The sequence below is a fragment of the Muscardinus avellanarius genome (genome assembly GCF_963383645.1).
Source record: "Muscardinus avellanarius genome assembly, chromosome: 12".
NCBI lineage: Eukaryota > Metazoa > Chordata > Mammalia > Rodentia > Gliridae > Muscardinus > Muscardinus avellanarius.
In genome coordinates, this window is record NC_137798.1 from 81,563,453 (window position 1) to 81,586,257 (window position 22,805).

The 22,805-nt window shown below is 43.9% G+C and overlaps 1 protein-coding gene across 1 annotated transcript in view; it reads right to left on the reverse strand.

Annotated features, from left to right (window-relative positions):
* Window positions 1-709: 709 nt before the first annotated feature.
* Window positions 710-22,805, reverse strand: part of POMT2 (protein O-mannosyltransferase 2) — a gene marked incomplete at both ends in the record, with an annotated part of 43,162 nt that continues 21,066 nt past the window's right edge. The window contains 12 exons of the mRNA XM_080707914.1: window positions 710-815; window positions 1,464-1,578; window positions 1,762-1,902; window positions 2,880-2,985; window positions 3,074-3,133; window positions 3,421-3,492; window positions 9,320-9,396; window positions 13,199-13,290; window positions 14,629-14,780; window positions 16,488-16,566; window positions 19,868-19,937; window positions 22,383-22,449. Coding sequence (XP_080564040.1) covers window positions 710-815; window positions 1,464-1,578; window positions 1,762-1,902; window positions 2,880-2,985; window positions 3,074-3,133; window positions 3,421-3,492; window positions 9,320-9,396; window positions 13,199-13,290; window positions 14,629-14,780; window positions 16,488-16,566; window positions 19,868-19,937; window positions 22,383-22,449 — 1,137 coding nt within the window. The remainder of the gene's footprint in view (window positions 816-1,463; window positions 1,579-1,761; window positions 1,903-2,879; window positions 2,986-3,073; window positions 3,134-3,420; window positions 3,493-9,319; window positions 9,397-13,198; window positions 13,291-14,628; window positions 14,781-16,487; window positions 16,567-19,867; window positions 19,938-22,382; window positions 22,450-22,805) is intronic.

The following is a 22,805-nucleotide window of genomic DNA, read 5'->3' on the forward strand; positions in this document are numbered from 1 at the left end:
GCAAAAAAAAAAAAAAAAAAAAAAAGGAACTGAGGGCACTGAGGGCAGAACCGAGGACGAGCCTGGCAACTTCACCACCACCTCGCTCCCTGGAGCCCAGTGGCCTACGCACATGGCAAGCACGAGTCCAGCCACTCGAGGCCACAGAAGATACTTGGGGAAGCAGCGGGGAGCAGGCTCTCCAGCTCCCCTCAGCTGCATTCCTTTCTTTGTGGGTAGGAGGGTTAGGACAACTCTGAGATCCCGTCTTATGTGCACTTGGTGACACTCAAGGTCAGGTCACTCTTAGAGGCCAGAGACTTTCTTATAGATCTTACAGACCAAATCCAACGGGGGCGGGAGGAAAACAGAAAATATGACCGTAGCCCTCAACTATGTCTTAGTTTATGACACCTGGCGGTCCACAGCTGCATGGTCTGTATCCCACAGGGACTTGGATGAACGCTCACGCACACACTGACCCACCCTCCCTGTGGTATCCTCAGGAGCTGGCCCAAGAGATACTGTCCTCTGTAGTGATGCAGACAGGGCTGTGCCTCTCTCTAGGGTCTTGTTAAGTCCAGGATCGTGCCCAGAGTGGAGTCTGGTGGGATGCAGAATTCTCCAGGCTCTTCAGACAGCTCCCTGGCAGCCAGAAGGGTCTAGGAATGGCTCCCAGATGGCGAACCCAGGCAGTTCCTAGACCCAGGCCAGCGTCTTGACAGTGGCCTCAAAAGTCCCATGATTCCAGCCACCTTAGTCCTGCCATTGGGCTTTCAGGGTCCTGGGCTAGAGGACCAACCATCCCGTAAGCCAGAGGGTGGAAGAGGTAGAAGCTGTGAGAGAAGGAAAGAGAGGAAGTGAGCATCACAGGGCTACCCCTGGGAGCTGACTTTAGCCCCTCCTGCTGGAGCTCATCAGTCTCCACCGACAAGCCCCCTTCTCTCTCAGGACCACATCCATGTGGTCTGTGAGCTCAGTGGCAAGGAAAGAAGCTCTTTCCAAGAGGCCTAGGCGAGGAACCTGTCTGGGGGTCTGGCTGCAGGTTATATGCCCCAGGGGATCTGTGTGACTTGCCAGATGGTGGGAAAGGGAGGCCTTCCAAACTCCTGTCTCCTTCCAGCAATTTGGAGCTCCAGTACCCACATCCCCATTCCCACTCTTCCACCCTGTCCCTCACCCTGGCAATAGCTGTTCCAATAGAAAGCCACTGTGATTAAAAACGGGATGTCCTTCTAGCAATGGGGGGACCACTGACAAAGGAGAGAATGTAAAGAGTGAGCCCTGCTTCTCCTACCTGAATGCACATTGGGGGCACCTAGGGGGATGTGAGAACTGTAACCAACTGGGGCTCCTAGGCTCAAGCGAACCTCTGGGGATAGGCCAGCCACTGAAGCATCCTCAAAGCCCTTGGGATTCTCGAAGGTGTCAGAGGCTGATGCCCCAGAGAGCCCATGCTAGAGAGCCACGAAGGGGATGCGCACCTGTAGGCAGTTCCCAGGAGCAGGCTCAGGATTCCCACCGCATGTACACCCCGGGCCAGGAAAGAGGAAGCCAAGCCCCAGGCACAGAGCCGCAGGAGCGTGTCCCACAGAATGCCTGTGGAGAAAAGCCAGTGCCAGCTTCAGAGAGTGACTTCTGGGGACACAGCAGGGAGGAGCCCCCCAGGCCAGGAAGCCGAGATTCCCTCTCAGCACCACTGCCTCATAATAGCCTCTGCTTTCTTCCTCCCCCTCCACCTCCCCCTGACTTATCTCCCAAGGGCAGGTGGGCAGCACTGACCTGTCAACATGCTGGAGAAGAGCATGGCTGGGAAGTAGTGGTGGAAGTAGAGGATCCGACCCATCAAAAAGAATGGGAAGTAGTGGAGTATCCAGCCAAGCAGCATCTGACCACCTCCTCGCAGCAGGATCTTGGTTAGCCCTGGGCCCCAAGCAGCACAGCTCCAGTCAGAAGGCAGGGAAGGGAGAGAGCCTGGGTTCTAGTCTAGCTCTGCCCTTCCTTGCTGTGTGACCTTGAGAGTCACATCATCTCACTGGGCCTCCTTCCCTCATGTGGACCAACACAAGCAACCCAATGGCAGCTGGAAGAGAGGAGCAACTGGGTTTCAAGAGCCCTGGTCAGTACCTGGCCTGGTAAGGCCTTGGCACCCATGGCGGGGACCCATGAGCCAGCAAGGTGCCTGATGCCAGTGTCTGGGCAGGAGGCATCCTACCCCTAAGGAAACCACAGCCCCACACACCTACAGCCAGCTTCCCTCCCAGCCTCCACCTCCCAAATCTTCATTGTCACAGACCTCTGCAGCAGCGGACAAGCAGAGGCTGGGTCAGAGAGGAGGATGGAGGGGTGTGGGGGAGGTGTTTGGCTAAGGAGGTGCACAGGCACAAAGAGCCTGTCGGTGCCTCAGATGCCGCGGTCCATGCCTGGCAGCTAAAGTAACCAGAAATGCATCTGGGTGGGAACCCACTTCCATGCCCAAGAGGCACCTCCCTACTCCAGTGGAGGACAGGGCCATGAACAAGGACGGGCAGACAAGAACAGATGGGCAGCTCTGGCCACAGCACAGGAATAAATACGAGGGCTCTGAAGTGAGGCTGCCTGGGTTTAAAACCTCAGTCCTATCATTTACGAGCTACAAGTCCTGGAGCAAGTTCCTTTATCTTACTGTGCCTTGGTTTCCTGATCCACAGAACCAGAGTATAATACCTTACCCACGGGGTTTGTGGGAGGATGTAAAGTACCGAACATAGCAACAGATGTCTGGTAACTGTGGGCTTTAGAAACCAAAGAAGGGGCAGTGTGGGTGGCAAGGCAAGGGATGTCCATAGCAGGAAGGCCCTCCAGGGCACAGGCACCCCGCCAGCTGCTGGCTCAGGGGAGGGAGGGCCCAGGGCTCTGACCTTCCACCTCCGAGGGCAGCTGGGTGCCTCTCTGCATGGCGATGGCAGCGATGCTCCCTGAGAGGAGGTAGAGGGCAATGCTCACCAGATTCAGCCACCAGACCACCTGCATGGAGATGAAAGAGGATGAGAGGAAGCAGCAGTCTGCACAGGCAAGGGTGGGAGCACCTGAGCGGGGACACCGCAGCACTCACCGGGTTGCCGAGCAGGTAGACTCGGAAGTCCGTGTCGTTGACCCCTGAGAAGCGCAGGCCCTGTGGACCAAGGACATGCTGCTGTTCCAGGCCCCAGCTCACCCTAGCCACCCCCACTTGAGAAACAGGAAGACCCAACATCTTTCACAAACGCGCAGCCTAGACAGGGAGCTCAGAATGGGAAGGTAGACAGGGGGCCCTCTCTGGGAAGGTAGAATCAGCAGCCTGTCCCAGGTGAGGCCTCCCCGTCACCCCACCACATCCCCATCCTCCCAGCCGCCCCCCCCCCATCTCAAGGTCTCTTCTTGGCTTCATTTCCCAGAAGGAACTCCAGCCTGAGGCCCTACCTGATAGTTGATAGGCCAATGCCAGGGTTTGGATGTGAATTCATTGTCTTTGGGTTTTAGGCCATTGTTTCCCTGCAGGGAGGTGGCAAAGAAAAGCTAGTCAAGATGAAGATCTGGAAGTCTGGGAGAAACGGGAGGCTCAGGTGTGTCTGCTCTGCAGGCACATGTCAAGAACAGCCCACCCTCTCCTCTTGCACCCTTACAAGGGAATCAGATATTCACTCCCTGCAATGGTTCACCTGCTACAGTAACTGCCATACTATTCCCCAACAAGCAAGCCTCCACTTCCCATCACAGTTCAATCAAACGCTCTGTGCTTGAGAAAAAGGAGAGAAAGAGGAATACGCAACTTATTTCCGTTGGGCACAAAGTAATACTCCCACCTGCCAAACCAAGGTCTAAGTGTCAAGAGGGTGGGAGCAAAGGACATAAAATCAGAGCATTTCAGCTATTTATTCAATTTCAAAAGGAAAAGCAAAAACCAATAAAAAGTTAAAAAAAAAAAAGAAAAGCAGTCTTCTGAGGAATTGAAAAAGGTTATTTTAACCTAATGTTTCTCAACTTTTTTTTTTTACTGCTGCCCCCACCAGGAGCCTTTTTAGACTTTTTCCCTAAATATCCCCAATGACATTTTAATACCATAGCCATATTGTATATGTTTATGTACTATATAAATAAAAATATCCAATAATTTGTCTCACCATGACAAAATTGGGCCTTTGCTAAAACACAAGGATTAGGGTCAGGTCCCTGGACACTAACCACCAGCACTGGATTAGTCTCGTTATTAGCACAAGCTGGGAAGACATCCCTGGAAGGGGAAGTAGGTGCTGAGAGCAGGTCAGGGCTTCCCAGCCTTGCCAGTACTGTGAGCCAGATAAGAGCGTGTCACGGCGCTGTCCTCGCAGTGTAGGATGTTCTGCATCCCTGGGCTCTACTCACTGGATCCAAGTAGCACCCCTCCCCCACCCTTCAGTTATACCAGCCAAAAATTTCTTGGGACATTGCCAAATATTTACTGGTGGGTTTCTTTTTTTGCCCCCAAAAGATCCAAAAGATCTGTTTCAGTGAACTGCCACCTAGAGCCTTTAAGGGCTTAGAAACAGGCTCCAAGTCTCAAGCCTCCAGGTGGCTGGGTTGCTCCTGTAGGATCACAAGTGCCCCATGAGGTGTTGTACTCAAAGGGACCCTGCCGGTCTCTCTGAATCACTATGGCCAATTGGAAGGACAATGGCCTGAGAAATAAACCATTCTGGAACCCCAGAGCAGTTGCTGAGGGAAATCAATTCCTTTAAACCAGTCCAAACCCAAACTCAGGGACTGTAGCCAGAACTGTAACAAGCCAATGAAATCCAATTAGTACCTCACACATGAAAAAATCCAGCTCCTTTACTAAAGCAAGAGACAGAAGGAGGGGGCAATCTATAACCAACAGACACATACATGTTTATAAGTTGTTCTTTATGCTTAAGATCTGGATAGCTCATTCTGGCTAACCTCACCAGACAAGGAAGCCTTCTCTGCACAGGTTTCAGCTGGCAACAAACATATACACACACACATGCAATTTCTGCAGTCTGAGTTCACTATTTTAGTCTCTTCCCCTCCCTGACTCTACCTTGGATGAATAAGAGAGCTCCCTTATGTCCCTTTTCTTCACTGTCTCTATTTCTTAGAGAATGAAGGAATTACTAAAATTCTTTTTTTTTTTTTTTTTTTTATTTTATTTTATTTTTTTTTATTATTTATTTATTTTTATTGGTGCACTGTATTCATACATCATAGTAGGATACATACTTTTGTAGACATACATGCACACTTTTCCCAGTCAGCCCCCACCCAATCCCCACCCCATTCTCTCCCTATCCCTCCCTCCCATGCTTGGCTTAGTAGTTGACATCTAGTATTATGGCAATTTATCTAAAATTAAAAATGATAATCTCACATAACAGTTTCATTTGTCTGATACCAAGCTTTTGATGACTTAAAGATAACATTTCAATATTTCTTTTTGCTTTCTTTCTTACCAGAGAATATTTTTTTTCTATTTTTTAGGTGAAACTATCATATATTTATATATTTATTTTTCAGAAAAAAATCTATCCTAATATGGAATATGGACTCTAGGTACCCAAAACGATCTTGAAAAAGAACAAAGCTAGGAGATATATATTTTCTGATTTCAAACCATATAAAGCTACAATAATTGAAACAGTGTAGTACTATTCTAAAGGCAGATATATAAACCATGGAAGTTAAATAAAAGCCTAGAGCTAAATTCTTCCCTATATTGTCAAGTTATTTTTGACAAGGTTTCCACAAACATTTGGTGGTGGAAATATTAATCTTTTAACTAAATATTGTTAAAAAATAATAATTACATGGAAAAGAATAAAATTGGACCCTTACCTAATCCCATATACAAATATTAACTCAAAATAGATAATAGACCTAAATATAAATCTTAAGACTATAAACTTTTAGGAGAAAATCTGGGTCATAAAACCTCACAACATTGAAATTGGCAGTGATTTCTTGGTTATGATTTCAAAGGCACAGGCAACAGAGGAGTATACAAACTCCCTAAAAAAAAAAAAATTGTATATCCAAAGACAATGTACACAGAGTTAACAGTTACTAATAGAATGGGATAAAATATTTCCAAATGCTATATCTGAAGGTGTATTAATATTCCAACTAGGAATCCTAAAAATTAACAACAATAAAGGCAAACAATACCCTTTAGAGATAGGTAAAAGACTAACATAAATAATGAATCTCCACAGATAACCAATCTTAGTTGTTTGTTAGATGGAAAATCTTGTTTCTCTAGTTCTGGAGTGTGTTACCTATTTCTTCTTTGTAGTTAATCTCTTTGAGTATTTTCTCTAGTGCTGGTTTTGAAGACATAAATTCCTTCAGTTTCTGTTTGTCATGGAAGCTTCTTATTTCTCCTTCTAATTTGATAGAAAGTTTTGCTGGGTAGGAAATTTTTGGCTGGAAGTTGTTTTCTTTCAGAGTTTGGAATATGTTACTCCAAGCCCTTCTGGCTCTCATAACTTGGTTTGGGAAGTCTGGAGTGATTCTAATTGGTTTGTCTCTGAATGTCACTTGGCCCTTTGCTTTTGTTGCCTTTAAGATTCTCTGCTTGGCTTCCACATTGGTCATTTTGACAATTATGTGGCGTGGGGATCCTCTTCTCCGATCCTGTCTAAAGGGAGTTCTATAAGTTTCCTGGACCTGTGTATCGACCTCTTGCTCTATGTCTGGAAAATTTTCTGCTATTACTTCCTTGAAGAGATTGTTGATCCCTTTGGTTTCACTTTCTTTTCCCTCCTCTATTCCAATTATTCTTAGGTTAGCTCTCTTAAAATGGGCCCATATTTCTTCAATATCAGATTCCTGCTGTCGGATATTTTTTTCTAGATTAGAAACTATGCGTTCATTTTTGGATTGCTCATCTTCTAAGAGCGAGATTCTGTTCTCCATGTGTTCTAACCGGTTGTTTGTGCTTTGAATTGAGGCCTTTACTTCATTAATTGCATCCTTTATCTCTTTTTGGCTCTCTCTGAGTTCTTTTCGAAGCACCTCTATTATTTCTACAGTTATTTTCCTGATTTGATCTTCTAGAAATCTCTGATTTTCAGTTTTATCGGGTTCTGATGTTGTGGGGTTGTGGGCATTTATTGCTCCAGTATTATTCCTCTTTCCCATGATTTCGGATGTTTGTGCCTTCTCTGGGTTCTTCCCTTGGGTCACTATGACTTCACTTAAGGTGCTCTGGATCTCGAGTCAGTAGTATCTCAGACCCCACTACACCTTTACTGGGTTGTATCACAGAGTCTCCGACCCAGAGAGTCGATAGAGGCTGCTTTAGACTGTGGGGGGTGCCAGGTTGCACGTTCTCCTATGGTGTGATATCCCTGCCACCGCCCCTCCCCCACTGGGTCAAGTCCCAGGGAGTACAGTACTGGGATTTCTCCTCTGTGGCCCGCAATTTGACTCACTGTTCTTGAGTACGCAGATGTAGCTGTACTGGCCCCACTGGATTCGGTGCTGCTGCCGCCGGTGGCAATATGGCGCCGCTGCTACGCCCTCGGCTGTGGGGCTGGTGTTTTTCTTCTTGGTTTTGGTTTCCACTCTGAATCCCTGCAGCGTGTGCTGAGCTCGGCCACTGGGAACTTTAGATGCTCTCTGTGCGGAGAAATCCCGCCTGGCTGTTCCGCAGTGGCTCACCTCGGCTTGCTGTAGCCGTCCCGTGAATTCGCCGGCAATATGGCGCTGCTGCCGCCGCGTCTGCCGCGTCCTCGGGCGATAGGCCGGTTATCTCCTCTGTGGCTCTGTTCTCAGTCCGCTTTCTCTCTGGAGCCTGGTGATTTTTTGTTTCACTGGTGATGGTGTTTTCTGGCTATGAAAGGCGCTGATTTTGTTTTAATGGAGGTTTGTTGTTAGCGGGGCTCTTAAGCCCCGCTTTTCCTGGTCGCCATCTTCCCGGAAGTCCTCCTAAAATTCTTTAGATGTACTCATGCACCACTTATTTATTCTTAAGATTTTACCCAGACCCAGACTGATATTTAGACAGTCACGTATTCAAAAAAGGTATGTCACCAGGCCAGTGACAGCTATGAGCAGAGGAAGTGACCCGGAGATTGCTTAATGTCAACGCATCTCCTCCCAATGTGCAAAAATGACAAAATATAAATTTTAAAAGTTTAACTGCGTGAAATAAGTCAACTTTATTTACTGAGTATTGCTTACATATCACTTCCAGGAAAGTCTGCTTAACAGTGGCTTGCAGGAAGAAAATAACAATTACTACAGCTCCCTGCCACCCTGGGGGTAGCTGATGATCACTTATCTGATTTGAGATAGGATTTCTTCAATGTCATTCCTGTAGGACTTAGGTTTCCCATAAGCCAGAGAAAGGGAGTCTCCCACTGAACAGTAGAACTACAGAATTCTCCAATTCTCAAGAGAATTTTTTTTTTTTCCAGGTTTGAGGATGGAACCCAGGGGCATTTGACCTCTGAGATACACCCCCTGCCCTATTTTTTTTTTTTCTTTACTTTGAAACCAGGTCTCACTGAGTTGCAGAGGGCCTCACTAAGTAGCTGAGGCTGTCCGCGAACCATGATCCTCCGGTCTCAAACTCCCGAATGCTGGAATTACAAGCGTGCTCTACTATGCTCAGCTCTCAGGAGAAATTTAAGCTAAGGGATAGAATTTTTTTAATGTAATAGTTCCTCTTTCAAGCTCTCTTAAGCCTTTCACTTATAGCTGCTGTCAGCTACTAATGATAGAGCACAAACAATGAATCTCAGGAAATCTTAAGCAAGAATCAGCCACGCCCCCTAAATAGTTTCTGTTCAGGAATATGGTGGGGTTATAGCTGGAATTTTATGCAGCATATCAACGACACACTCAAATTAGCTCCTCATGCCAACTGATCCTAAGTTCATATGCTAGAATGAATTATCAATGTGTGATGATATTTAATCAAGAGCACTGTGACTTTCAGAGGCTCTGCCACTTTTAAAGATGTGAAAATCACTCTGAGGCAGAGTAAGTAACACTTACTCTGAAGGCCTACTAGCCTAGTTCTGAGGCCTGGATCTACCTTTTACACATAGCTGTGTGACCCTGGACAAGTCCCTAACCTCTCGTGCCTGGCATATAAGAGCTAAACAGGTGTTCCTTGGTATCATCAGCACCATCACCATCATCACCACCGTCATTTTGTGATAAGTGAAATACCTATGAAGCTCAAGTAAACCAGTAAGTGAAGTCTCAAAGTCCTCCACAAGGGGGCAGAGGATCTATTCAAAGACATTTGTGCTCCAAATTTGTGTCTGCCCAAAAGCTGTTAGAGAAGCCATGAAGTGAAAAGGAGTTACAGTACCCGGATCATGACCATGTGAGACTCCAGCAAGATCTCAGAAAAGCTGGGCTGCAGCACTTCTAGGCTGATGTTTGGCACTGGGGGGAAAAAATCCATGAGAAGGCTTTGTTACACATTCTCTCGTCAGACTGTTCATGGTACCCACATTCCCACCAGAGCCCAACAGCAATCTCCCCGACAGGTTGACAAGTAGATGACAATGATGAGGATCATTTACTCCATTAATCTGAGCACTTGTTAGGCTTTCTGAGACATACAAAGGAAATGGACAACAAGGCTTCTCCTGTGGTACTCATTCTTTATGGGGGCACTGGTTCAAATGCAGTCCTCCTGTTAGACACAAACAGTGTGAGGACAGACCAAGTTTGTCTCACACTCTACGCCAACGTATCCACAGGCCTCACGTGGTTCCTGGTGCACTCATGAGTTGTCCATTAAGTTAATTAGTTGATCTGACTACATTAGGTGGTAAAAATGAATGACAAGTATGGAGAAAAGGAGAAATCAAGTATGAGCTTGAAGTGGGGAGTTAAGGGAAACAGATGGTACATCCAAACTTAGTGAGCTAAAGTGACACTAAGGTAAAAGCAGAGTCTGAGAGCAGAGGTGTGAGCTGAGACCAGGGCCGTGGCCACGCCTTTTGTACAGGGGCTACTGGGTGGGGAGAGGCAGCGCCCTGCACAGGCCTGAAAGGAAGACCAGCCTGCTCCAGGCCTGGAGGGCACTGAGGCGACAGCCATGCAAGGACAGAAGAGCCCAAAGGGAGATGAGACACAGACCTGGAGGAGATCACTAGTCACTTCAGGGAGAGGAATTTAGGGAGGAGAGGGAGGAGAAGAAAAAGATGCTAAGAGTGTAGGTACAGACAGGTCTATGAAGATATTAGGTATAAAAAAAGGGCAGAAATAGCAGAAATAAGATGAAATGGTAGCAGACACTATGAAGATTTTCTTTTCTTTTTTAATAGAACTAGGGATTGGACCTAGGGGTATTCTACCTCTGAGCTAAACCCCCAGCCCTATTATTTGTTCTTTCTTTTTATTTTTTTATTGGTGCACTGTATTCATTTATCATAATGGGATAAAAAACTTGTGTAGACATACGTACACACATCGCCCAGTTAGCCCCTACCCCAAACCATTCCCTCCACCTCCCTCCTTCCCATGCTTGGCTTAGTGGTTGACATCTAATTTTATAGCAATTTATCCAAAATTAACAATGATAATCTCACATAACAGATTCAATTGTCTGATATCAAACTTTTGATCACTTAGAGATAACATTTCAGTATTTCTTTTTGCTTTCTTTCTTACCAAAGGAATTTTTTCTTTTTTTTAAGGTGAAACTATCATATATTTTTTTCCAGAAAAAATCTATCGTAACATCAAATATGAACTCTAAATACCCAAAACAATCTTGTAAAAGAACAAAGCTAGAAGATGTACATTTTCTGATTTCAAACCTTATAAAGCTACATTAATTGAAACAGTATAGCACTGCTATAAAGGCAGATATATAAACCAGTGGAGTAAAATAAAAAGCCTAGAAAAAAATTCTTCCATATATGGTCAGGTTATTTTTGACAAGGTTTCCAAGAACATTTGGTGAAGGAAATAATGATCCTTTCACTAAATATTGTTGAAAAATAATAATTACATGAAAAAGAATAAAGTTGGACCCTTACCTAACACCATATACAAATATTAATTCAAAATAGATAAAAGACCTAAATGTAAATCTTAAGACTATAAACTTTTAGAAGAAAACCTGGGTCATAACACTTCACAACATTGAAATTGGCAGTGATTTCTTGGATGTGATTTCAAAGGCACAGGCAACAGAATAAACAAACTTCCTAAAAAAATAAAAAAATATTGTACATCCAAAGACAATGTAAACAGAGTTAAAAGTTACTGATAGAATGGGGTAAAATATTTCCAAATGCTATATCTGAAGGTATATTAATATTCCAAACAGAAATCCTAAAAATCAGCAACAATAAAAGCAAACAATACAATTTAGAAATAGGTAAAAGACTAAAATAAATAATGAATCTCCAAAGATTTTAACCAATAAACACATGAATATATTCTTCTTTGCTTAGTTGTCTGCTGGATGGAAAATCTTGTTTCTCTGGTTCTGGTATGTATTACCTATTTCTTCTTTGTAGTTAATTTCTCTGAGTATTTTCTCTAGCGCTGGTTTTGAAGACATAAATTCCTTCAGTTTCTGTTTGTCATGGAAGCTTCTTACTTCCCCATCTAATTTGATAGATAGTTGTGCTGGGTAGGAAATTTTTGGCTGAAAGTTGTTTTCTTTCAGAGCTTGGAATATGTTACTCCAAGCCCTTCTGGCTTTCATGACTTGGTTTGGGAAGTCTGGAGTGATTCTAATTTGTTTGCCTCTGAATGTCACTTGGCCTTTTGTTTTTGTTGCCTTTAAGATTCTCTGCTTGGCTTCCACATTGGTCATTTTGACAATTATGTGGCATGGGGATCCTCTTCTCTGATCCTGTTTAAAGGGAGTTCTATACGTTTCCTGGACCTGTGTATCCATCTCTTGCTCTATGCTTGGAAAATTTTCTGCTATTATTTCTTTGAAGATTTGATTGATCCCTTTGGTTTCACCTTCTTTTCCCTCCTCTATTCCAATTATTCTTAGGTTAGCTCTCTTAAAATGGGCCCATATTTCTTCAATGTCAGATTCTTGCTGTCTGATTTTTTTTCTAAGTTATAAATTATGCGTTCATTTTTGGAGTAATCCTCTTCTAGGAGCAAGATTCTATTCTCCATGTGGTCTAATCGATTGTTTATACTTTGAATTGAGGCCTTTACCTCAATGATTGCATCCTTTATGTCTTTTAAACTCTCTCTAAATTCTTTTCGAAGGTCCTGTATTATTTCAACAGTTATATTCCTGATTTGATCTTCTGGAGATCTCTGAATTTCTGTGTTATCAGGTTCTGATAATATGGGGTTGTGGGCATTCGTTACTCTATTGTTGTTCCTCTTTCCCATGATTTCAGAAGTTTGTGCCTTCCCTGGATCACTACGATTTCACTTAGTGTGCTTTGTATCTTGAGTCTGTGGTAATCTCTGCCACCGCTACTCCTTCACTGGGTTGGACTGCAAAATCTCAGACCCAGGGAGATTATCAAAGTCCCTGGGCATGCAGTATAGGGATTTCTCCTTTAGGGGCTGCAATTTCACTCACAGTTATCGTGCGTGTTAATCAGGAGCTGTTGAGGGTGCGGTGATCTCGCTGTCACTGCTGGCAATATGGCGCCGCTGCCACACCCTCAGCTGTGAGGCTGGCATATTTCTTTTCTGGTTTTGAGCTCCGCTATGAGTCCCTGGAAGGCGTGATGAGCTTGACCACTGGGAGTTTTAGACGTTCTTTGCACTGAAAGAACTTCCTCTCTGGATCCTGGTGCTGTGAAGGAAGATGGTGCCGGCACGGCCCCGCTGCTGCATTGTGGGCTTGATTTCTGGTCACTGGTTGTTCTTCTAGTCTTTTTATTCTCTGTCCCTTATGTTTACATTTTTTATTTCTCTGCTGATGGCGTTTTCTGGCTATGAAAAGTGCTGATTTTGTGGCAATAGAGATTGAGTTTTAGCAGGGCTCGTAACACTGCTTTTCTCGGTTGTCATCTTCCCGGAAGTCCTTGTTCTTTATTTTGAAACAAGTTCTAAGCTGCAGAGGGCCTCACTAAGTAGCTGAGGCTGGCCATGAACCTGCGATCCTCCTGTTTCACCTTCCTAAATACTGGGATTATAAGCATGTGCCACCACGGCTGGCTTATGAAGATTTATTTTCTAAGGCACAGGTTTCTTACAAATGTTTCCCTTTGGAGCCAGGCTGGGAAGTGACCTTACTCACATTTGGGATTAATATGGTCCTCCACATTCCAGACAGAGTTGAGGGTTTCCTTTAGGTATGGAGTGCAAGTAACTTCCAACTGCTCCCAGCCCCTGTAGGAAAAAAAGTAGTCATAGATATCTCTTAGAAGACCTGAAATCCACCTGAGATTAGCACTGTCTACTGCTCTCAAATCTGCAGAGTCTGTCTGTCTGTCTGTCTCTCTCGGGTGGGTCAGGGGATGGAACCCAGGGGCATTCAACCTCCGAGCTACACCCCCTGCCCTATTTTTTATTCTTTATTTTGAAACACGGTCTCACTAAGTAGCTGAGGCTATCCGTGATCTGCGATCCTCTGGTCTCAGCCTCCCAAATGCTGAGATTATAAGATTATAAGCATGCACCACCACGCCCGGCTTTTTTTTTTTTTTTTTTTTTTTTGCAGTACTGAGGATGGAACCCAGGGGCATTCTATCTCTAAGCTACAACCTCAGCCCTATTTTTAATTTTTTAATTTTATTTTTATTTTTTATTTTTTGCTGGTACTGGGGGTGGAACCCAGAGGCTTTCTACTTCCAGGCTATACTCCCAGACCCATTTTATATTTTATTTGGAAACAGGGTCTCACTAATTTGCTGAGAGCCTCACTAAGTAGCTGAGGCTGGCTTTGAACCTGCGCGATCCTCCTGTCTCAGCCTCCCAAGTGCGGGGATTACAAGCGTGCGCCACCATGCCTGGCTTCAGCCCTATTTTTAGTTATTATTATTATTATTATTATTATTATTATTATTATTATTATTATTTTAGTGGCACTGGGGGTGGAACCCAGAGGCTTTCTACCTCCGGGTTATACTCCCAGACCTATTTTATATTTTATTTGGAAATAGGGTCTCACTAAGTTGCTAAAAGCTTCACTAAGTAGCTGAGGCTGGCTTCGAACCTGTGCAATCCTTCTGTCTCAGCCTCCCAAGCGCGGGGACCACCACGCCCGGCTAGTTCTTTATTTTTAAACAGTCTCAGTCTCACTAAGTAGCTGAGGCTGGCAGCAAACTGCGACCCTCCTGTCTCAGCCTCCCTAGTAATGGGATTACAAGTGTGCACCTCCATGCCTGGCAGTCCCTCCCTTTTTAAGCAAGTGACCACTGACTTCTTAACTTCCCATTTTATATTCTACAACTACCCTAGGAGTAGTCTTGTTGACATATATTCTTCCTACTTTACAAAATGGCACAGATCCAGGGAATTATTACCATAAGCCAGATGTAGAGATTTTCAACTATCAGAGCATATAAAACACCAAGGATACTTTGAAGCTCTGTGCTCCGTAATATACATAAAGGCCTTTTCTCCTTCCATCTACTACCAAGGATGAGCAAACATGGGGTAAACACTGACCACTGCAAAGCTGGAATACTGCAAGCTTGATTAGAATATCAGAAATTTGAGACTCACCATCTGGGCAGAACCTTTCCTGAGGAGCCCAGAACACAGCCTGTGACCAGATGGATGAGGCGAATTCGACTTCTCAGCACTTTGATCCGATTCCCAAATTTTCTGTTTACAACCTCAATCCGCCAGAAATCATTTGAATCCCCTGTCCCATTCTGCCACATAAACCAAGAAAAAAAACGCAAAGTAAGATGACTCTAGAGAAAAGGTGTCAGAAAGGAAAATGGCTTTTTTCTTTTTCTTCTCTGTGTGTGTGTGTGTGTGTGTGTGTGTGTGTGTGTGTGTGTGTTTACATTGAGAATTGAACCCAGGGTTGCTTTACCACTAAACTATATCCCTAGCCCTTTTTAAATCTGAAACAGGATCTTGCTAAGTTACCTTGTACTGGCCTCAAATCTGTGGTCCTCCAGTCTAAGCCTCCCAAGTACTGGAATTACAGGTGTGTACCACCATGCCTGGCACTGGCCACCCTTTCAAATTTTTGACCCTTACAAAGGTTAAAAATGAAATCAGTCTCAGTGGCTAAGGTGGGAAAGAGAAAAAGGAGACCATAAAAAGACCCCAAGTGATTGACACTGTCCCAGCATTCCTTACTATAACCAAAAAAATGAAGTATAACTCCTGGAACTAGAAGTCCAATTCTTCACTTCATAAGACTAGAGTTTAAGTGCTCAACAGATATTTTTGCCCTTAAATCAAATTCAAGTACCCTAAGCCAACAGAAGCAGATCTGGGCCATTTGTATCCATTATCTTGGCCATCTGGACACTGACTTATCTAAGCCAGAAATGTCTGGCCTGGACACTGCACCCTGGAAATTAAGACAGTTGTATCAAATTCTCCTCAAGAGATGCTCACCTCCCCCTCCCCTCCAAAAAAAAAAATATGAGAGTCTTGTGGGACGAGCAAATAGAAAAGAAAGATGGGAAGTCTACTTTAATGAATCCCGAATCTTTACTGAAGCACCAAAGAGCAGAAAAGAGGATGTAACTGAGTCACTCACAGTTGCCATTAGTTGTTTTGTCTTCAAATTACTCTCAGGCAGTGAGTATTCATAAAGCCTTTCCCCCCTAGTACCAGGGACTGGAACTAGGAGTACTTAAGCATTGAGCTATATCCCCAGCCATTTTTTTTTTTTTAATTTTGAAAGCTACCCAGGCTGGCCTCAAACCTATGATCCTCCTGTCTCAATCTCCCAAGTAGCTGAGATTACAGGCATGTGCCACCATACTCAGTACTCATAGAGCTTTTAGTCTATGAGTCCATCTCTCTAGGCAGTAAAATATTAAAGCTATGTAGACAATATCAGGAAAGAAATTATTAAAAATAAAGCCAAGAACCCAGGCATGGTGGTGCATGCTTGTAAACCCAGTACTTGGGAGGCCGAGACAGGAGAATTGCAGGTTTGCTGCCAGCCTCAGCAACTTAGTGAGACCCTGATTGTATATAAAAAATAAAAAATAGGGCTGGGGTTGTAGCGTGGAGGTAGAATGTCCCTGGGTTCAATCTCCAGTACCACTAAATAAATAAATAAATAAATAAATGAATAAAAACCAAGATTAACACCTGGGGCCATACTGCAAGCCTCTGGCTTCTAAGTCCAATGTCATCGTAAAAGACCCAAACAACATTCACAGCTGACATTATTAGGTATTGGAATAGGTCAGTGACGTGGTTACTATGTGAGGAGAGGGATGAAGACAAACTTCATAGGCTGCTTTTCTCATAGCGAACCTAGCCAAAAAGTTTTCAAATACTAATGTATAGCCTGCAATCTTTAGGAACTTTCCAGAATTCTGGGGAGGGCATGTCCTGTTCCCACAACTTTTTACATCCTGCTCACACCATAGCTGCTTACTTACTATGCCGTAGCCGGTGACCTGATAGTGTTTTCGGGTTAGGGGTGCCTCATGATAGTGACTATGCAAGTTCCGAGAAGTCCTAGGAGTTAGAAGAGAGAAGAGCCATTACCTTTAGAGAAGAGATGTGCAATGTTTTTTCCTTTACCAAGAATATTCAGTCATCTGTTAAGGTTAGAAAAATTAGCATCTGAGGCCGGGCGTGGTGGCGCACACTTGTAATCCCTGCGCTTGGGAGGCAGAGACAAGAGGATCGCATGGGTTCAAAGCCAGCCTAGCTAGCTTAAGAGACCCTGTTTCCAAATAAATATATATAAATAGGTCTGGGAGTGGAGCCCGGAGGTAGAAGGGTTTCCAGGAACCCCAGTACCACCAAAAGAAAAAAAAAAAGAAAGATTGATTAACATCTGAACTATTAGTTCCAACATATCAGAAACTGTTGCTTATTCACTCACAAGAAATATCCAGAAATCAGAGGAGAAAGAAGAGTTCGTAGTGAGAAGGACTACATGCCAAAAAAGGGGCTAACTTTCAGGCACATTTGGTAGCTTTCAAGTTAACCGCCCCATTCCCATTTACTCTTTCTATTCTCATCTCCATTTGTGTGTGTGTGTGTGTGTGTGTGTGTGTGTGTGGTTCTGGGGTTCCTGGAACCCCTTCTACCTCCAGGCTACACTCCCAGACCTATTTTATACTTTTTTTTTTAAATTTGGAAACAGGGTCTCTTAAGTCAGCACAGCTGGCTTAGAACCTGCGCAATCCTCCTGTCTCCGCCTCCCAAGCGCGGGGATTACAAGTGTGCGCCACCACACTTGGCCTCATCTCCATTTTTATAAAATAGGGATTTATGGGAAATGGGGGGGTGATTCAGCTTTTATTTATTTAGCTTATCATTACAACTCTTTTTTCATAATAAATGTTCATAAAATTTTTGGATATTTGCAAAATAAAATTTAATTACTATTTTTATAAAATGAAATTAATTTAATATCTAAAATCCAACTGACTAGAGAAAAACCACTGGTAAATGCTTTTGCATGCATATCGTGTGTGTGTGTGTGTGTGTGTGTATACACATATATAATATATATATAGTGATACTGGGGATTGAACCAGGGACATTCTACCTCCGCGCTACACCCCCAGCCCTATTTTTTATTTTTTATATACAAACAGGGTCTCACTAAGTTGCTGAGGCTTGCAACATAGATATATATATTCCTGCCTTTTTTTTTTTTTTTTTTTGGTACTGGGATTGAACCCAGGGACATTCTACCTTTGAGTTATATCCCCATCCTTTTTATTTTGAAACAGGGTCTCACTAAATTCCTGATAGTCTCACTAAATTGTTGAGGCTGACCAATAAATATGATCCTCCTGCCTCAGCCTCCCAACTACTAGGATTACAGGCATGTGCCACCATGCCTAGCTCTTGATTTTTTATTTTTGGCGGGTCTGGGGATGAAACCCATGGACATACGACCTCCGAGCTATACTCCCTGCCCTATTTTTTATTCTTTATTTTGAAACAGGGTCTCACTGAGTTGCAGAGGGCCTCACTAAGTAGCTGAGGCTGTCTGCAAACCGCGATCCTCCGATCTCAGTCTCCCGAATGCTGGGATTACAAGCGTGTGCCACCACACCCGGCTTATCCCTTGATTTTTTTTTTTTTTTTTTTTTTGTGTGTGTGGGGGGTACTGGGAGTGGAACTCAGGGGCTTTTCTACCTCTGGACTATCCTCCCATACCTAATTTATACTTTATTTGGCAACAGTGTCTCAGTAAGTTGCTGAGAGCCTCACTAAGTAGCTAAGGCTGGCTTCAAACCACCACCTGGCTCTTAGCTCTTGATTTTTTAAAAATATATTTATCTGAGCCAGGCATGGTGGTGCACACTTGTAATCCTAGCATTTGGGAGGCTGAGACAGGAGGATCGCAGTTCGTGGACAGCCTCAGCTACTTAGTGAGGCTCTTTGCAACTCAGTGAGACCCTGTTTCCAAATAAAAAAAAAAGGGGGGGGGACTGAGGGTGTAGCTCAGAGGGAGAATACCCCTGGGTTCCATCCCCAATACTTAAAAAAATATATTTATCTAATAATTCTAGTATATGAACTTTTTGGGGGGTGGTACTGGGGGGTAGGGTGCAGGGGCTTTCTACCTCCGAGCTATACTCCCAGACCTATTTTTTTATATTTACTTGGAAACAGGGTCTAAGTTGCTAAGATCCTTACTAAGTAGCCGAGCCTGGCTTCGAACCTGTGCAATCCTCCTGTCTCAATCTCCCAAGCGCAGGGATTACAAGCATGCGCCACCACACCTGGCTAGTATATGAAATTTTATAGGGCTACTTCTGCTGACTACTGTTTTTGCTTAGTCTTATGCATAGTACCCTATTTTACTAAGCAATTTTGTGTGTGTAATATTCATGATTGCTGAAAAACCATTTATGGGAATGGACTGCAATGTCATTTTCAAAGGGGGATTTACATTTGCTCTCAGCCAGGCACCTAGGAGACGTTACCAGTCTAAGAGTGTGTTCATTAATTTAAATTCATAGCTTGAAGATTTTGAGACCACCCAGGTGACATGAATAAGAGCTGTGATCCCATGTGAGGATCAACTGGCAGTTACTTCTCAGAAACTAGCCAACCGCCAACACTCTGCTTGGTACCTAAGTCACTTCCTGCAGGTAAGTGAACAGGGCAGATGCGCCCTTGTCCTATGCCTTTTGGGGTTTTACATTCTGAGAGAGGATCACTTAATAAATTTACCACTTTGGGTGAGCCCAGAACCTTGACTACAAAGCTCCTTCTCTCAAGAAGTAGTCAAAATAAAAGATCAAAACAAAAGACAAAAACATAAGATTGTGGGATCAAGGCAAAAGTAGCTTTAGTACCTCACTTATTTCTCTGGTCTCCCCTTCCCCTTTCACTTAGATTTTAAGTTAGTAATTGTTAATACACTGTTAGCTTTTTATGTTTTAAAAAAGTCTTGATATTCTCCCAGGATGTTTAGCCATTTCAGTGAGAACAATGGTGAAATAAACTAGGTACCATATTTTTAGAGACAGATACTTAAATTTTCTAAAAGCAGCCACTTTTTAAAACAAAAGCAGCTTTGGACAACTCAAACTTTATCTTTTTCTTCTCAGGAAAAGAGAAATTGAAAGGCACCCGTAAAGGTCAAAGCTCCCCACGGTCCAGATGGACAAAGGCTGGCCTGCCTATTTCGTCAACTTCATAACACGCTTCTCTGATTCTAGCACAGCAGCCTCCCAATACTACAGCCTCAGCCCAAACCAACTTCCGTGAGTTTTATTTCTTAAAAGAACTCCCTACCTTTGGTGTCCATCCCATTCACTATCCAAACAGCGAGCTCACTTACTCTTTGTGTTCTAGTCGAACGATGTCTCCATGCCTCACAAACTCCACTGGCAATGAAGGGTCTAGGGGATCTGCTGGGAAGAAACAAGCAGATACAGAAAACATCCACGCACAAGGCTGGAATCCACTGAGCGCCCACTAGGAAGCAGGTACAGCATCCTGCAGTGCATGCTACAGATGTGGAAGGAGTGCTATGGGACCAAAGAGTAAGGGCCCGCGTCACCTCAGAGGATTAGACAAGAGTGTCCTGAGGATAATGCTTTTAAATTTTTCTCCTGAGGAGAATTTTTTCAGTGAGTAAGTTGGAGAAAGGCATAAAGTACAGGGAAACAGACTCATGTGCTCAAGGGCAAATGGTTTCATATGGTTAAGGTGTACAGGCAAGAAAGGAATAGGAGCAGGTAATAATGTATGAACAAGTGGGACCAGACCACATATGTCATGCTAGGCAAAGTGGCCTTTATCTGACAGGCACTGAAGCTTAATCTGGGAGGCTAAATAACATGATTTTCCTTTTATAATAATATAGTCTCCCCAAAATTAATTCCATGCAAATCACCATTTGCCCAGCTCTCCTCAAAAATCAAATCTTGAGCCAGGCGTGGTGGTGCACGCCTTTAATCCCAGTACTTTGGAGGCTGAGACAGGAGGATCACAGGTTTGAGGCCAGTCTCAGCTACTTAATGAGGTCCTCCGCAACTCAGTAAGACCCTGTTTCAGAATTTAAAAAAAAAGGGGGGGGGGCTGGAGGTATAGCTCACGAATGTCCCTGGGTTCAATCCCCAGTACTGCAAAAAAAAAAAAAAAAAAAAAGCTAAATGTGAGATGAAGAAAATGATGAAAGAAAAGGACTGCTCCCGTGCTACCTGGAAGTCAGGACTGATCAGGATCTAGAAAGGCAATGACATGGAAAAGGAGCCGACAGTCATCAGACCAATACAAAATGCACCCTTGAAAATTTCTGTCCCCAACAGTGAGACATCAACATTCTATAAATAGATCAAGGTCAGGAAAGACACATTTGCCAGTGCAAATCAATGGCTCTCCAGAATGAGGGAACTCAACTGCACAGATGCACATTGCTGTGCTGCCTTTTGAGGTCTCTTAAAATTAATCAGCAAGCCGGGCATGGTGGTGCATGCTATAATCCCAGCCTTTGGGAGGCTGAGACAGGAGGACTGCAGCTTACAGACAGCCTCAGCTACTTAGTGAGGCCCTTTGCAATTCAGTGAGACCCCATTTCAAAATAAAGAATAAAAAATAGGGCAAGGCCTGTAGCTCGGAGGTAGAATGCCCCTGGATTCTATCCCCTGTACCACACACACACACACAAAAAGATTAATTAACAAGATGACAAATCAAGGAAGTTAACAAGAAGTTTCATTTTCTAGGGATTTGGGAAAAGGGCATTTACAGCCAGTGAGAACACAAAGTGTCTATAAAGTTTCTAGAAAATCCTTAGTTGCTTAGATGAGACACAACTAACTTAACTTAGAAGCCACAATGGAATAAGACACTTGGGATTTCCAAAGATTTGGTTTAAGCCCATATGACTTAGAAGTCAAAATGGCCTTCCAAACACAACCAATACTAGTATTATAAGGGTGTAAAAACAAACTCTGCTCAATGATCTCATACTATAATATATGCAAATAAACAGGATGTATGTCTTGTTTCTAGCCTAAAATCCTAAGAGGAAGTAGAGAAGAAAAGAGAAAGTAAATTTAGATGAGCAGCTGTCCACTTCCCCATAAAGGCTCTGGAGCATCTGGCTGGGGCAGGCTATAGCAGGTGGTGTTTACTGAGGAGTCACTAGCAACATAGGTTATCTGAGGTGAGAAAGGCCTCAGGAGGTGAGAGGAAGATGCTCTCATTATCAGCTGTAGCACAAGGCAGCCTGCAGTAGCTAGCTAGCTTCTGACTAAGAAAGGAAGACCCAGCTATAGGTCCTGCTCTGGTCCTAAACCCCAGGAAGCCCAACAGATGTATTTCAGAGCTACTTTGCCAAGACTAGTTAGGGGAAGATCATCAGGCTTCAAGTAGCGTCCCAGAACCAGCCTAGACAAGCCCAATCCCAGGGCTTGCAGGCCCTCCTATCTCCAAATGGCTGACATAGCTTAGGGAGGAGCCATGGCAGCACTCTATCTTATGAAGACCACATGCTGGGTTCTGCAAAATAATAGATTCCAGGTATCCTTGCTTAGGGCTACTAACCAGCCTCTGGGAGTATGCTCAGGCAACCTCTTACTAGATGAAGTCTAGTCTTGGCCCTGCTCTCTGGATTCAAAATGACAGTGCTAAAAGTGATATTAACCATCTTTCTCACTGCTTATCCCCTATGTTTATAACTGTGCTTAGAACACAACAGACACTCAAGAAATAACTGCTGAAAGGATAACTGGGATCAGCAAAGATGCTCAGGAAAGCCCTTCTCAGTGTCATTCTTCTAGAGACATGAGAAATGCTGAGCTCAGAGTGAGCAGTAACACAAGAAGCATCAGTTCTGACCACATTACCTGAGTTTGTATTATGTTTCTTGATAATCCACAAGTTGTTGTAGTCCTTGTGCAAATAGGTAGTGACCTGGATGGGTGCGGGGGACAAAGGGAGGGGATGGAGAGAGAATACCATCACTATCAACGCAGCTAGTCATGCACAATCCACAGCAAATCAATGCTACCTGATCCCCTTTGCGGATCCCCAGCCACCAGCCCAAGTGGCAACATTTCTTAGGCTCAAAAGCAGCACGCTCATGGAGATTCTTTCCTTCCTTTTAGATTTAGAATTTTCTGATTTGTCTCTTTATATATTTCACCATAAAGTCCAGCTTTCTAGAGGGAGAAACCATGACACCTTGTGTAACAGTCTCTAGCACAAAGAGTAGACAAAGAACATTTTAAAAAGTAATTAATACAATCCTTCAAATTTTCTTTTCTGTA